General features: G+C 39.7%; 1 protein-coding gene across 2 annotated transcripts in view; it reads left to right on the top strand.

Annotated features, from left to right (window-relative positions):
- Positions 1-15,827, top strand: part of NRXN2 (neurexin 2) — a 586,635-nt gene that overhangs the window by 301,861 nt on the left and 268,947 nt on the right. Inside the window, exon 1 of one of the 2 annotated variants that reach the window (XM_040409374.1) lies at positions 2,407-3,332. The exons of the other annotated variant lie outside the window; for it this stretch is intronic. Coding sequence (XP_040265308.1) covers positions 3,062-3,332 — 271 coding nt within the window. The 5' untranslated portion in view covers positions 2,407-3,061. Of the gene's footprint in view, positions 1-2,406; positions 3,333-15,827 lie in introns of those variants that run through there. 2 annotated transcript variants of the gene reach the window in all.

Genomic DNA, 15,827 nt, shown 5'->3' with positions numbered 1-15,827 from the left:
ATCCAATGACCATCTAATATACCTCCAGCCACATGACCACTTGATGTTTTCTGTCTGGTGAATGCCTAATGTTTGGGGCATGTATTCTACTGGCCTGCAGTAAAATTGATATACAATGACCGTCTAATATACCTCTAGCCACATAATCACTTAATCTTTTCTGTACAATGAATGCATAATTTTTGGGGACTTTAATCTTACTGGCCAACATTAAAATTTTTATACGGTGACCGCCTATTGTACCTTCAGCCACAAAATCACTTGTTCTTTTCTGTACGGTGAATGCATAATTTTTGGGGCCTGTAATCTAACTGGCCAACAGTAAAATTGTTATACGGTGACCGCCTAATCTACCTCCAGCCACATATTTACTTGATGTTTCCTGTCCGGTAAATAAATAATTTTTGGGGCCTGTAGTCCACTGACCTGCAGTAAAATTGATATCCATTGACCGTCTAATATACCTCCAGCCACATAATCACTTGATGTTTTCTGTACGGTGAATGCATAATTTTTGGGGCCTGTAATCTAACTGGCCAACAGTAAAATTGTTATACGGTGACCGCCTAACGTACCACCAGCCACATTATTAATTGTTCTTTTCTGTACGGTGAATGAATAATTTTTGGGGCCTGTAGTCCACTGGCCTGCAGTAAAATTGATATCCATTGACCGTCTAATATACCTCCAGCCACATAATCACTTGATGTTTTCTGTCCAGTGAATGCCTAATGTTTGGGGCCTGTACACCCGTGCTCCAAAAAATATATATTTTTAGGCTCCAGCAGGGCACATTTTTGACAGTTTCCCTTTAAGACGCATAAAAATGGCCCCTGATTAAAATACATATGTTTTGTGGTAATTTTTGCCATTGATCCCCCTTTGGTATGTCACTGTCCATGTTGTGGGACGATTTGTGCACTTCTAGTAAGTATTTGGTGTCTGCAAATATGACCAAAAGGTTTTTCCGGTTCGCGAACATTTGATCGTGTTTGCGAATCGTCCTGGCCGATGTTCATCCATCACTAATCTTGATTGTAACTGATAATATGAATAATAATAAAGTTTTGTTTTTTGTCTTGTGCGTTCCTTTTATTATATATTCATAATGGGAGTGATTCCTTACATTTTATAAATGCATTGGGGGAGAGGGATGTTCTCTAAATATTGAATATATTTGGATTCATCTACCAGTATCTGACTTTGATATGGATAATTTTCCTTAACATTCCTACTTCTGTTAGTTTTGTTATGAATAGACTATATTCCTCTTCTCTGACATCATTCCATGTTAACTCCTCTGATATTTCCTCTTTACATTTGAATCCTATTAACTATATAGGGACTCTGACTTCATTCTTCTTTTTGGTTTATAAACTCAGATCTGAATGTTGTCCTCTTCATAGAAGCCTACCCCTCTTCCTTCTATACCACTTCAGTCTGCTTGTCTCTTTTTGCATGGCTATAATCTTCCTTGCCTCTGCCCTGTGTACATTCTTCAAGCATCCTTCTCCTCTACCTCCGCCTTTTTCCAATCATTTTAAAAGGGTGTATCTATAGAATGATTGCGTAGGAGGAAACTATTTCTCGGAGCTGATGGAGGAGGGTATTGGTGTGAAGGAGCACAGGGTGATAACCCCCCCCCCCCCCCCCCCTTCTCCTAAAATATAGCACACTGCTTTTTTTTGTATTTTCCAGATGTGCGTATAAGGGTATAGGGGATCTATCACTTTTCCCTCACTTTTATCAGTTTCTCTTTATTTTTATTGGACGTTTATTACCCCCCAAATGTTACAGTTTCTTCTTTATTAAACCTTTCTGTCTTTTTCTGGCAGTACATTTTTCCTCTCAAATATTTCCCATCATATGGGTTAGATTCCTCTTTCTCGATTCTCTCCTTCTACCATTATCGTCTTGACTGATGCAGTCACATAGTGTTCCTTCTCACCTTTCAGTGATCTGGAATCCTCATCTCATTATTTTGCTCTATATCACAGTGTTATATAGTGTATAGACCTCTCTCATCTTCCTCCGTTCTGCATCCTCCACCTGTTCATCAGCATCTCTGTTCCTTGTTCCCTGCACTCCTCATTCAGCTCTATATTCCCACTCTTTGCTTCCCACTCTGTTTGGGTTGGTGTCATTGTCTTCCCCATGACTCCCTCGTTTCCTTTGTCGCCCATACTTTCCTGTGCACCTTTCTTTGGCTCTTCCTGTTCAGTGTCCCCCTGCATGCACCTGCCACTGGCCTGTCTCAATGCATGCTACAGTATATGTGCTTCTTCCTCTTACGTACCTCTGTATCTCTCTCTTTCTCTCTCCCTTTCTCGCTCTCCCCCACCTTCTCTCTCTTCTCATCTCTCTCACCCCTCCCCCTCTTTCCTCCCTCCCTCCTTCCTCTTTCTCTCTGCAGCACACACAGGCAGATCTCTCTCTCTCTCTTTCCTCTGCTGTTGATTATTCTTATCTCGTTTTTTTTATAATCCTCCTTTGTTTTTTATTTTTTTGTGTGAAGAAAGCATATAGGGCTTGGACACTGTGCATTTTTTGGCTGAGGGTGAGGAATTATAGCAGCCCATCTCGGAAAACACAGGAGCATCTGAAACGGAATATTTGTGTGGTGAATCTGTTTTTTCTCTATGCCACAATCCTCCTTTCCTCCTCCATTTCTCTCTTTCGCTGTCCATGATGTTGAATTTTCTACAGCTTCACTGGATGAGATTTATCCACATTGAGGGCTTTCTGAAATAAACCAGGGCACTTGTCTATTCCTCTGCTTTGCCATTTTTGGATTCTGCTAGCACAAGAAGAAGGACTGATTTTTTGGGGAGCCTTGGGGGGGGATCCCCCCAAATATCAAGGATTTTTTATCATTTGTATTCCTTTATGCTTGTACAATTTTTAAAATCTGGATATTTTAGTGAATAAATGGATGCTGGAGGAGGATAAAGCCCACAAATGTAATAACCCTCATTTTCTTCCCAGACAGAAGAATCCTACCTCCCCATTTGGGCATCAGAGGGGGAGATAGTCTGAGACAGGCAATGGGGGTCAGCATGACATGCTGATTTGGGAAAGGAAAGGCTTGTACTTGCCCTTTCCCCTGGCCCCCAGAGGAGCATCGGACAGCCCCCTGGGGGTCATGGCCAGTTTCGGCCACTGGGTTCGGACCCTTTTTCCCCTTGGCCTTCTGACACTGGCCAGGGTCTCGGACACAGCACGGGTATCATCCAGCCTCAGTACCACTCACCATGTGCACCATTTTCATAACAAGCATGGAACCGTCCCTATCGCCATTAACAGGACCCCATTCTTAACAAGAGGGGGACATGGTAAGTATATTATTGTGACCAACCTAACAACAAGCCTTTATTTCCAAATGAAAGCAAAACCTGAATAATAGGATCTTCATCTGGACTGTGCTGTTCTGTTTTTCCTTATACAATGCTGAGAACATGGGATTTGATGCAGGGGCCACTGATCAGGAGTCTGGGAGGATTAATTGGGCTATTTTAACATTCTTCTTTTTTGGTTAAAAAATGTAATACAAGGTTTTGCAATACCAAGCTTTTATGGTTGTATACAGCATGTTATTCTGCATTTTAGCATCTTATCATCATCTTATCCAGATTACAGCTGATACATCTTTATATACGGATTTTCTTGACTGATATTTAGTGCCTGTGTAATGGATTTCATATCCTATTGCAGGTTATGGTTGTAATGTATTCTTTAAACATGTGCATTGAATTTGTATAAATGATGCATTTATGAAATATGTTGCAGGACCTGGATGCTTAAATTTTTTGTGAATATAGTATTTGCATCTTCACAATGTCATGATACTAAATATAAAGTCTATTTAAGATGGATCCATGTTCTCTGCTGTCCATTTTGAAATGGACACATTCTATGCTAAATTTTATACTAAATATTATTACATTGCTTGCAATTAGATGGGCTTTCTGCTAACTTTATGCATATTACAATATCCATTGACAAATTGGTAACTGTAATTACATCTACTGGGGCCAAAGTACTGATCCTAATAAACTCCTTTTGATCTCTGTCCTCCAATCCATCCAAAGGAGATGACAGTGAAATGATGTCTGTCACATGATGTGAACAGAAGGCTCTTGGGGTACACATATGTTCTTTGCAGATACCTAGTTAATGTACGTGGACCTTAGTATATGTATATAACACTCTATATATATATAATTTTTTGTATACTCTGTTAATGGTATCCACAGTAAGTAGAATAATTGATTTTGACACAAAAGGGCTAGGAGCATGCTCAGCTAGGCTGGTTATTAAGCATATTTACTTGATGCTAGCACAGCATTATATTTGGTTACTTAGAACTACGGGTATATTATAAATGGCCTTCTGCAGAATTTTATAACCATCCACCACTACATTTATGGTTGACACATCCCAATGGCCTAGAATAAAGATACAACTCGCTGTGTATGAGACAAGTGTTCACTGCATAAATAACATTTGAAAGATAACTGACCTGTGAGATATCCAGAAATCTGGTGATACGGAAAGCTGTACTAAAATCTTTGTGGGATATTTTTTATTTGGCTTGCTATTATTATTTTTTGTTCATTGTACTGTATCATTTACACAAGTGCAGCCCCAAACGACAGGCCCTGTTCACACCAGCATCACCTCTTCAATTTTCTAATGGATACAAGGTGATTCCTGATGGAAGTCAAACATGAATCTGCATAGAAGAAAAAGTGTCTCTGTTGCCCATATCAACCAATCGGAACTCACCTTTCATGTTTTGTTCATCTCCTAAAATATGAAAGCTGCACTGAGATTGGTTGCTAGGGGCAACAAGACAGCTTTTATTCTACACATTTTCATCAATCTGGTTCATTCTTACTGTTTGTAACAGAAAGGGTAACACTACAGACAGTTTTTTTTGCGGTCAAAAATACTAAAAAACCCAGGTTACCCCCATTAACCCTTATGCACATCACAGCGTATCGGTGCTCAGGGACTGGATGAAATGGGCTCACAAACTGAACTTGCTCTGTGCATGCCAAATGTTGACAACAACCTGCAGGATTGGAGATGCCTATCCCAACTTTTTAACCCCCCAGATGCCATGGACAATAGTAACAGCGGAATCTGATCAGCTAGACAACAGAAGGGTTCTTCTACTGTCCCAAAAGTCAGCCCCCTCGTTATCCAATCGTGGGGTGACAATTGGTTGTCCTGGCAGGTGTGGGCCTTTTGAAGCCTCCTGGGCCTCCCATGGTAGGACTCATGTTACACCCTGCCTCTGGCAGGATATAATAGAATGCTGGTAAAGTTCCAAGAAGTATTGCATAGTATTGTACAATCAAACAAACTTTTGCTGGTTCAAGTCCTAGAAGGACTAAAAAAAGTAAACCAAAGTAATACCGTGTTTAAAGCTAAACTTAAAAAATGTTTTCTCATTTATAATCTAAATAAGAAAATTACAAAATTGGCATCACCTCATCCAAAACGGTCTAGACTATTAAAACATTAAATATTATGCCATTTAATGTGCATGGTGAACATTAGTGTTGAGTGAATCGAAGTATCAGAATTGGATTTTGATCTGAATTTCAGGAAAAATTAGATTTATTTACAAAGCTGAATTACCTCAGGTTTCATGGTAACAAATAATTTTTTTCTAAAATAGTGGCAGGAAAAATAAAATACCCAACTCATCCACCTGCTTGCGGAGAGTCTATCCACTCTCATCTTGATTGAAGAAAACCCGCCAGTGGACCTACGGCGAGCGTAATGACATCACCACATGATCACGCTGGGCGTGTGTGGTAACATAATCAGTGATTTTTTTTACACCTGAAAGGCTGAATGTGATTCACAGATGCCACGATCAGCATTGAGTGCAGCATCTGAGGGGAAAAATGACCAGGGGAGTTGTGATCACTGTTCCCTGCCATTCCGCCCACTCTATACGATAGAAATCGATTTGTAAGTCGAATAAAAAAAAATGATCAAATTTCTTGTCAAAGTTAAATGAAGCAGTCGAATCAAATTTTTCAAAACTTCTGATACCTGGAACCCCCGCCTATCAGCTGTTTGATGAGCACAGAGAAGGCCACAGTGCTACTGTGACCGCCTCTGCCTACTCAAACAGCTGATTTGGGGGGTTTCGGGTGTCAGACCCCCAACAATCAGATATTCATGACCTATCTAGAGGATAGAGGAAACAATAGTGCAGAAGCAGCACTCAACAGTCTGTCCTTGTTGTAGGGAGTTGAAACAGCCCCGCACCAGCCGCGGATCCAATCAGCCAGAGAATACTTGAAAATCAAACAGCGGTGGAAGCATCTCCCATCATTCCATCTTTATTAGGGCTTCACAGCATACAAAAAATCAGCAAAGTCAGCAACGTTTCGGCTGTACAACATCCTTTGTCAAGCATAAAAAACATATGGCAAAATTACATATAAATACCCACACCCAGGAACACCCACAATTGTCAGAACCAATTAAACATAGCCATACCATCCACTCATCCCATTACCTCTCTGCACACAGACTCCCATACTAATCACATCACCTGTAGTTACCCTCTCCTTATCCACGATGGTCAGATTTGACTATATCATGCATGACCATTTAACATATCTATGCACACAGACGATACACCTGTTGCCTGGTGCAGTGTAATATGTTCTATACAGCGCACAATCTGACAATCTGTATGATAATAGGATAAGATGCCAGTTATTTACACTGCATTTATCGTTTGATCAGTATCCACTGTGGATATTGAGCACATATGTTGTCCCAGGGGGCTTCAGTTGTGGCCACAAATTATGGTTGCTTTCCCAACTCACTGACGCTTCTGCATTCCCTAGGCAACGTGACGCCTAGCTCCATGTCTGCGCGGGAGGGCGGGGCGGAGTCTCGGTGACGCTCTGGTCAGTTGCTTCTGGCGTCGGCTATCGCGGGACTTTGCTCCGGGCGCGCGTGTGTGACGTGGAGCGGGGCCAGTCGATACATGTACATGCGCAGTGTGATTTTGAGGACGCGGACCACAGCTGAAACCATCGTGAATAAGGAGAGGGTAACTACAGGTGATGTGATTAGTATGGGAGTCTGTGTGCAGAGAGGTAATGGGATGGGTGGATGGTATGGCTATGTTTAATTGGTTCTGACAATTGTGGGTGTTCCTGGGTGTGGGTATTTATATGTAATTTTGCCATATGTTTTTTATGCTTGACAAAGGCTGTTGTACAGCCGAAGCGTTGCTGACTTTTTTGTATGCTGTGAAGCCCTAATAAAGATGGAATGATGGGAGATGCTGCCACCGCTGTTTGATTTTCACCTATCTAGAGGATAGGTCGTCAGTAAAGAACTGTCAGAAAACCTCTTATGATCCATAACAAAGTATAGATAGAAGAAGGGACTACAATGGTCAACCACATGGCCAAATTCACGTACAATACACCTATCTTTTTCTTTTGCATGTGGAGCATATACATGGCACATAACATTCTAATGTGATCCAGATAAAGAGGGTTTCAGAACCATTGTTAGGATATTTAGTTTGGTCATAGGAACCTTCCACTGAATACCCTTCCATTTTATACAGAGAGAAGTGGAAATGCATGTCGCTTTCCATTATAGTGAATTGGAGACAAACCATGCACATAAATAACTTTCTTATAGAAGCAGTGAATCAGACACCCCCATTCTCAGGATTGTTTGGGTTTCAGTGGTCAGACCAAACAGATATTTATAGCATATCCTACATTTATTAGCCACTTCCCGACCTCCACCATACATGTACAGTGTAAGTTAAGTCTTTAAGCAGGTGCTGAGAAGGCACCATAGCTGTTGAGTTTCTGCTGCTTCAAGCTGCAGTCAGCCGTAGCTAATGTCTGTGATCGGCAATAATTATGATCACACAACTTAACCCGACGGATGACTTGGTAAATTGTGACCATGGCATCTGATAGGCTTTTCCCCTGGAGCACAGCTTTCCCAGGGACTGAATGGGTCCACCATGCCGAGATCGACGGAGCTATTCATTCATTGTGGTAACCTTGTGCTTTCTTAAAGCTCTGAGGCTGCCACAGCAATAGTTCCAATTGAGCCCTGCATGTGTCTCATAGGCTGCAATGGTAATTCATTGCAGTCTATGGTAGAAGCAAGCTAACAATCACATGTTCAGGTGCACTATGGGAACTATAAAATAAATTAACTATAAATAAGTTTTAAAAAAAACTTTAACAAAAAAATATATATAAAAAGTCAAATCACCCCTTTTTCCAAAAATAAGGATCACTTGCACCACCGCATCCCAAAAAACCATACCATTAAAATATAAAGTTATTCATTCTGCATGGTGAACATTGTAACATACTAAAAATTACAGATCGCCCCACAAAAAATCAGTCCTCACCCAACTCCTTAGATGTAAATATACAGTCAGGTCCATAAATATTGGGACATGGACACAATTCTAACATTTTTGGCTCTCTACACCACCACAGTGGATTTGAAATGAAACGAACAAGATGTGCTTCAACTACAGACTGTCAGCTTTAATTGAAGGGTATTTTCATCCAAATCAGGTGAATGGTGCAGGAATTACAACAGTTTGCATATGTACCTCCCACTTGTTAAGGGACCAAAAGTAATGGGACAGAATAATAATCATAAATCCAACTTTCACTTTTTAATACTTGGTTGCAAATCCTTTGCAGTCAATTACAGCCTGAAGTCTGGAACGCATAGACATCACCAGACGCTGGGTTCCATCCCTGGTGAAGCTTTGCCAGGCCTCTACTGCAACTATCTTCAGTTCCTGCTTGTTCTTGGGGCATTTTCCCTTTAGTTTTGTCTTCAGCAAGTGAAATGCATGCTCAATCTGATTCAGGTCAGGTGATTGACTTGGCCATTGCATAACATTCCACTTCATGCCCTTAAAAAAACTCTTTGGTTGCCTTTGCAGTATGCTTTGGGTCATTGTCCATCTGCACTGTGAAGCGCCGTCCAATGAGTTCTGAAGCATTTGGCTGAATATGAGAAGATAATATTGCCCAAAACACTTCAGAATTCATCCTGCTGCTTTTGTCAGCAGTCACATCATCAATAAATACAAGAGAACCAGTTCCATTGGCAGCCATACATGCCCACGCCATGACACTACCGCCACCATGCTTCACTAATGAAGTGGTATGCTTAGGATCATGAGCAGATCCTTTCCTTCTCCATACTTTTCTCTTCCCATCACTCTGGTACAAGTTGATCTTGGTCTCATCTGTCCATAGGATGTTGTTCCAGAACTGTGAAGGCTTTTTTAGATGTCATTTGGCAAACTCTAATCTGGCCTTCCTGTTTTTGAGGCTCACCAATGGTTTACATCTTGTGGTGAACCCTCTGTATTCACTCTGGTGAAGTCTTCTCTTGATTGTTGACTTTGACACACATACACCTACCTCCTGGAGAGTGTTCTTATTCTGGCCAACTGTTGTGAAGGGTGTTTTCTTCACCAGGGAAAGAATTCTTCGGTCATCCACCACAGTTGTTTTCTGTGGTCTTCCGGGTCTTTTGGTGTTGCTGAGCTCACCGGTGCGTTTCTTCTTTTTAAGAAGGTTCCAAACAGTTGTTTTGGCCACGCCTAATGTTTTTGCTATCTCTCTGATGGGTTTGTTTTGTTTTTTCAGCCTAATGATGGCTTGCTTCACTGATAGTGACAGCTCTTTGGATCTCATCTTGAGAGTTGACAGCAACAGATTCCAAATGCAAATAGCACACTTGAAATGAACTCTGGACCTTTTATCTGTCAGTGTCCCTCTAAGGGGTAATTGAATACACAGTGAAAGGTTCAAATAGGGCCACCAAGGTGATATTAATCACCACAATCCAATACTCCCAAAAAAAAAATACGACAGTTATCCTTTAAGCTTTTATTTTTTTTTAAAGGGAACCTGTCATCAACTTTATGCTGCCCATACTAACGGCAGAATAAAGTATCGACAGGTGAGTTGATTTCAACGGTCGGTCATTTATAAGTTAAAAATAAGTGGTTGCCAAGAACCAACATCACAATCATTGCAGACTGGGCCTGGAAGAGAGTCCCGGCCACCTGAGAAGAGTCATGGTTATTCATGAATTCCTGCTCTCCTGTCCACCTGCTGACTGACAGTCTAATACCTAGTTTTCTCCCTCTCTAGGAGAGAACTGCCAATCATCAGCAGGTGGTCGGGGAGAGCAGGAGATTATAATAACCATGACTCTTCTCAGGTAGATTTGACTCTTCAAGTCCTGGGCTGCAATGATTATGATCCTGGTTCTCAGCAACCTCTTACTTTTAGCGCATGAGTGACACACCGCTGACATCAGCAATTCTGTCACTATTTTATGATGTCCTCAGTGAGCTCAGCAGAAAATTGATGACAGGTTCCCTTTAAGTATTAAAACACAAACAAAAACATAAAAATGTGGTATCTCTATAATCATACTGACCCTGTGAGTGGATGGTAACAGCTCAGTTTTACTACATAGGAAATGCCATAAAAACAAAACTATGATGGAATTTTTTTTTTCTAGAATATCCTTTCCAACTTCCCACTACATTGTATGCAGTATTCAATGGCACTAGTAGAAAGTGCAACACTTTGTACAAAAAAATAATAATAATTCCTTATTCATGTGAACGGAAAAAAAAATTATGGCTCCGGTAAGGCAGGGAGTGAACAAAAAAGCAAAAATTGAAAATCACAGGGTCTTGAAGTGGTAAATACAGTGGCAACAAAAGATTGTGCTGCTACATATTGTAAGTGTGGTCAAATGGGAGTTACTGAGTTTCAATTCACCTACTTTTAATCAAACATGTTTATAGAATTTACTTTGATGTTCCCAAACATTAAATATGGTAATATTTTGCAAATATATAAAAATGTAATAAATTCTGATATAAAAATTGTTGACTTTTTGAATAGCTATTATTTTTGCTGCAGTTTTACAAGATTATAGTCATATATAATTGGTCTATTTGTGAATGCTGATAAATGTTGAAAACTATGTGAAATGTGGATGTTGGGGTGTAACCTGACACAAATTGCCTGAGAAAAACAGTGTTACTTCAAAAAATATTCTGCTTCACTGAGTGCATTTATTTTATTTTTTTCCTTTTTTTTTTTTTTTTACTCTTTCCTTTATTTCTGTTGTATAAAAAACATGTACAAAATCAAAAAAATCCAAAGATCCATATTCTATAAATCAATAATACAATAATATTTTTACCCCAAATACCCACCCCCACCCTTTGGAGAAAGAGATTGAGAGAGAGAAAAAAAACAAAAAAAAAACTCAAGACATCCAGCCCTAGTTCAACCATCTTTTCCATATTTTATCAATTTTTTCTGCTCTCTCACTATATCTCTCGGACACCCCTTCCAATTTAATCAATTTAGCAACTGCTTCTTGCCACTGTCCCACTGTAGGGGGATCTACATTTACCCATTTCCGCAGTATGAGAAGTCTGGCTTGAAATAGTACTTTACCTAAAAAAAATCCTATCTCTTTATTTAGATTAAGATGTTCTATAGCCCCTAATATACAAACTACTGGGTCTTTAAAGACGTGAACACCCAGAAATACTAATACAATCTCTGCAACTTCTTTCCAATACCTAAAAAGTTTAGGGCATCTCCAAAAACAATGTATAAGATCCGCCTTCTCTCCTTTACATTTGGGGCACTTATCGGAAGTTCTCACACCCATTCTCTTTAACACCCAAAGAGATCTGTGTAGTCTATGAACTATAAAAAACTGGGAGATCTTATGTGAGGCCCTTTCTGACACCATAATAAAACTTTTGAGAGCATCATTCCATTTTTCTTCCGTAAAAAACGCATTTCACAGGTAAATATATTCAAGGTTCAGGAAAATCAGCTAAAAGAACTTCATAATTCAGCCCCATTAATTATTTTCATTTGCATCCAAATAACTACAGAAGGTGACCAGTCTAAATAAGAGCCTGACATGCTGTTTTAAAAAAGAAAGTTGCAGGGCTTCATTATACCAATATAGCAAACATTAACTTGTCACATTAACTTGTCACTAGGAAATTCACTGTTAAGCCAGTGGCAATGCCTTTTAGGGTTTGTACTAATCCATATGCAAATTAACAATTAAATGTACTGAGGGTGGGCCCAAGTCACTACCTTGCACCTTCTGCTTCCTCTGTCAGCCCCTCCCTTTCCTTTTTGATTGACAGGGCTATGTTCCTGCATAGTCATATAGACTGGCCCTGTCAATCAATAAGGATGGGGAGGAGCTGGAAGAAGAAGGAGGAGGAGCAAGGATGCACAGAGTCGTTCAGGCCTGCCGTCAGTGCACTTAACTGATCATTTGCATATGGATTATAAGTACATTTTTTTCCAGAATTAAGCAAGAATGGCTAAGTGAAAGGCATTAATATATTCAGCTGAGCTAGCTGAGCTAGGAGAGAGTGAAGAAGAGGAATGTCTTGTTTTCCCTTTACAATCTATGGGAGACATCATAACAGCTAGTCTCTTTCTACTAGCTCAGGGACAACTGAGAAATGCAGATAAATTATTGCTAAAGAATACAGAATACAAGTCATATCATTTCCAGAAATAGTGCCATTACTGATGTACACACACATGGCAGCTTATTCTGAAAAGTCATCTGAAAGCGTAGTTAAAGTACACTTAATACAACAAAAGAGAATAAAAAAGTCAAGTTAAAGTTTGCTGCACATGTGTATTTGTCATATGGCTGCTTTATCAATGCAAATACAATTTTGCTGCATCAACCCTAACATACTATTTCCTCAACATAATATTACTTATGATATGTGAACATGTGATCAGTTCAGCTTAATCTGATAAAATGGAAAGTATTACTTTACTGTTAAAACTGTAAAGTTATTAAACCTCCTTCTGGCCATACACCAGTGATAGTCTTGTTTGGGCTCACTAGCTAGGTTCCTGGTTCTTGCTGATTTGGATTGCTTATGTTTTTGACCTTGGCTTGTCCTTTGACCACTTTCTGTCTCTCGTTTTTGTACTACATTGTCCTCTGGTTCTGGTACTGGTTCTGACCCATTTACGTATGACTCTGTCTCTGTGTCTTTTGCCATTATTTGTCTGTCTCTGCACCTTAGTAGAGCAGTGACTGTTGGCCAGTTGCAGTCTTGCTAATTAGGGCTTACAGTAGGTAGAAAAAGTGGGCTGGTTTCTAGTTTAGGACTCACTGTGCATGTCTTTACCTACCTGCAGGAGTCACAGATAGCAGTAAAAGTGCTGTAAAATTTTTCCTACAAACTGTAATACTGTAATTTACTTTCATATTTTTATTGTAAATTGGAAAATCTTCTGACACATCTGACAGAACACCTTAGTACAACTTGCTATTCATTTCTTTAGCTTAGCTAGTATAATATATTTCTCTGCTGCTATATGGCCAGCTCCTTCACGGTTAACTACCAAATGATAGCACAGAGCAAAGCTTCAAATCAGGGGTGCATAGGTTCAGGGTCTTTATTGAAAGAGCAGCTATCTACAGAGGATTGCCATGTTTGCCTTTCACACGACCACAGCTCCCAGCAAGACATGTATAATGCAAAAGTCAGTAGAGTGCCAAGGTTTGCACACACTAAATTAAGCCGGCTGTGTCTTCCTTTTCCACCTAGGAACAGTATTGTCCAGTTAAATATGAGGCAAAAGCCCTTTTCACCTAAACAATTGCATATTTAAAGCAAGGCTCCACCTTTGGATTCTTACCATGTACAAATGAATGACCTAAATTATAGAATTTCTAATTATGGTATTATGCAAAATGCAAACTGGCGCCATCCAGTGATCCATTTTGCTCAGTTACATTTGTACTGGATTGCACATGTTTTAAGTCCCCAGTGTTGCCCTTCATGCATTATCAGTAGAAAATAATCAGGGTAGGTGATTGATCTTGATTGACAATCAAATCTTTAAACATCATAATCTTTCATAGCAATTAGTTTCCATCCTCTGGATCAACCAAGTGGGTAAATTACGTCTGCTGCACTTCGGTATTCAACATAAAACAGCTTAAGAGTGGGTTTGCATTGTGTTCTCATTACATTACATGGAGTGTATTTGCTGGACCTACAACATACCGTATACCTATACAGCTGCAAAGATCTGCCTTTTATTCTCAGTGAAAAGTAAGGTACTGTATACTGCCAAGTATATATATATATATTTTTTCTTTTTTTTAGACCGCTGTAATGAAAAGCATAGTAGAGTACACTTTTCAATGTAGTTAAAGGAAACCTGTCGCATTGAACATGGTAGCTGAGCTGCTGGCACCATGGTACAGAGCAGGAGGAGCCGAGCAGATTGATATATAGTTTTATTGGAAAAGATTTAGTATAACTTGCATATCATTCCTTTAAATTCCTGCTCATTCTGGGCTGTAAAGTCCAGGAGATGGTCCTATAAGTGATTGACAGCTATCTCTGTATACACAGTCAGAGGGCAGGCTGTCAATCACTGATAGGACCGCCTCCTGGACTTCACAGCCCAGAATGAACAGTAATATAAGTGAATGAAATACAAGTTATACTGAATCTTTTCCAATAAATATATATATCAATCTGCTCAGCTCCTCCTGCTTTATTGCATGCTGCTGGCAGATTACACTGCGTTTTCATGGTGTGAAGTTCTTTTTAAAGTAAATGTACTGTATACCAGTAAAATGTATGCTAAAAAGTTACACTGTTGGCAGACATCTGGTTGTGCAAGTCACATGTATACGTTGGGGGGTAGTGTTTACTGTACACCAAACCTAGATCCTGAATGCAATGTGAACTTAGCCTCAATAATACATAGTCACTGGATATATAAGGGGAGATTTATCAAGATCGATATGCGCTGCTGGAGGATGTGCCTAATTTATGGGAAGGCACGGGCCTCATCATAAATTAGGCACATCCTCCAACGGTTCATGCACCTAAACTGAAATCTATGGCAGCTCATACCTGCTGTAGGTTTCTGTTTTCATTTACTCTAGGAAATGGCCCTGCCCTCATTATGCCCCCTTTCTGGAAAGTCATGGCTTAGAAATGCCACTTGCAACAAAATCTTGGTATTTAAAAAGTCAACATTTTTACACCATAAAAATGGTGTAAGGAAATCTCCCCTATAGTTACAACCTGCAAGTAGTGCATAGCTGAATGGATTGGTACTAAATGAACTAAAATCCTTATCAAACTCTTCAGCAAAGTGACAAATGATATCTAGCATATTACAATGAAAGCACGTTCCAACAACAGTTATCAGCATACTCATGCTAATTTTTCAGGGAACTAGAAAGCAAGGATTTTCTAATAGTGCTCAAGATAAAGTATTAGCCCAGTAAATCAGCCTAAGCCTGCTGAGAATCTGACGCATTTACCTGGGTACGCTGCTTTTAGCATGAACATTGCCCTTGGGAAGGTGAGCAGACTTCTTTTTAAATGCACCATGCTTATGAAAAATTAATTCTGCAGGCCTGAAGTGCAAACAATGCATCCCAGCAGTGTGCATTTTTCTACGAGTCCCGCATTAGAAAGCCATCTGGTCTCTTTAGTTATAACAGGAAATAAAAGTATAACCAAGGGGATCATTTTTTACTGGCTAAAAGAGCAGAATCTCAAGACCACTCATGACTTTTTTATAATGTGCTTGATAGGTTGAGAGTGGACTTCTGTTCCTGTAAATCAAGCAATATTATTAAGTTTTATTATAGCTTATGTTCCATATATAACGGATACAATAATAACGCAGTAATATAATAATACAGAGCAT

The sequence above is a fragment of the Bufo bufo genome, chromosome 10, assembly GCF_905171765.1.
Source record: "Bufo bufo chromosome 10, aBufBuf1.1, whole genome shotgun sequence".
Classification (NCBI taxonomy): domain Eukaryota; kingdom Metazoa; phylum Chordata; class Amphibia; order Anura; family Bufonidae; genus Bufo; species Bufo bufo.
The sequence above is the reverse complement of the archived record's forward strand: the minus strand, read 5'-3'. Positions and strand labels throughout refer to the sequence as shown.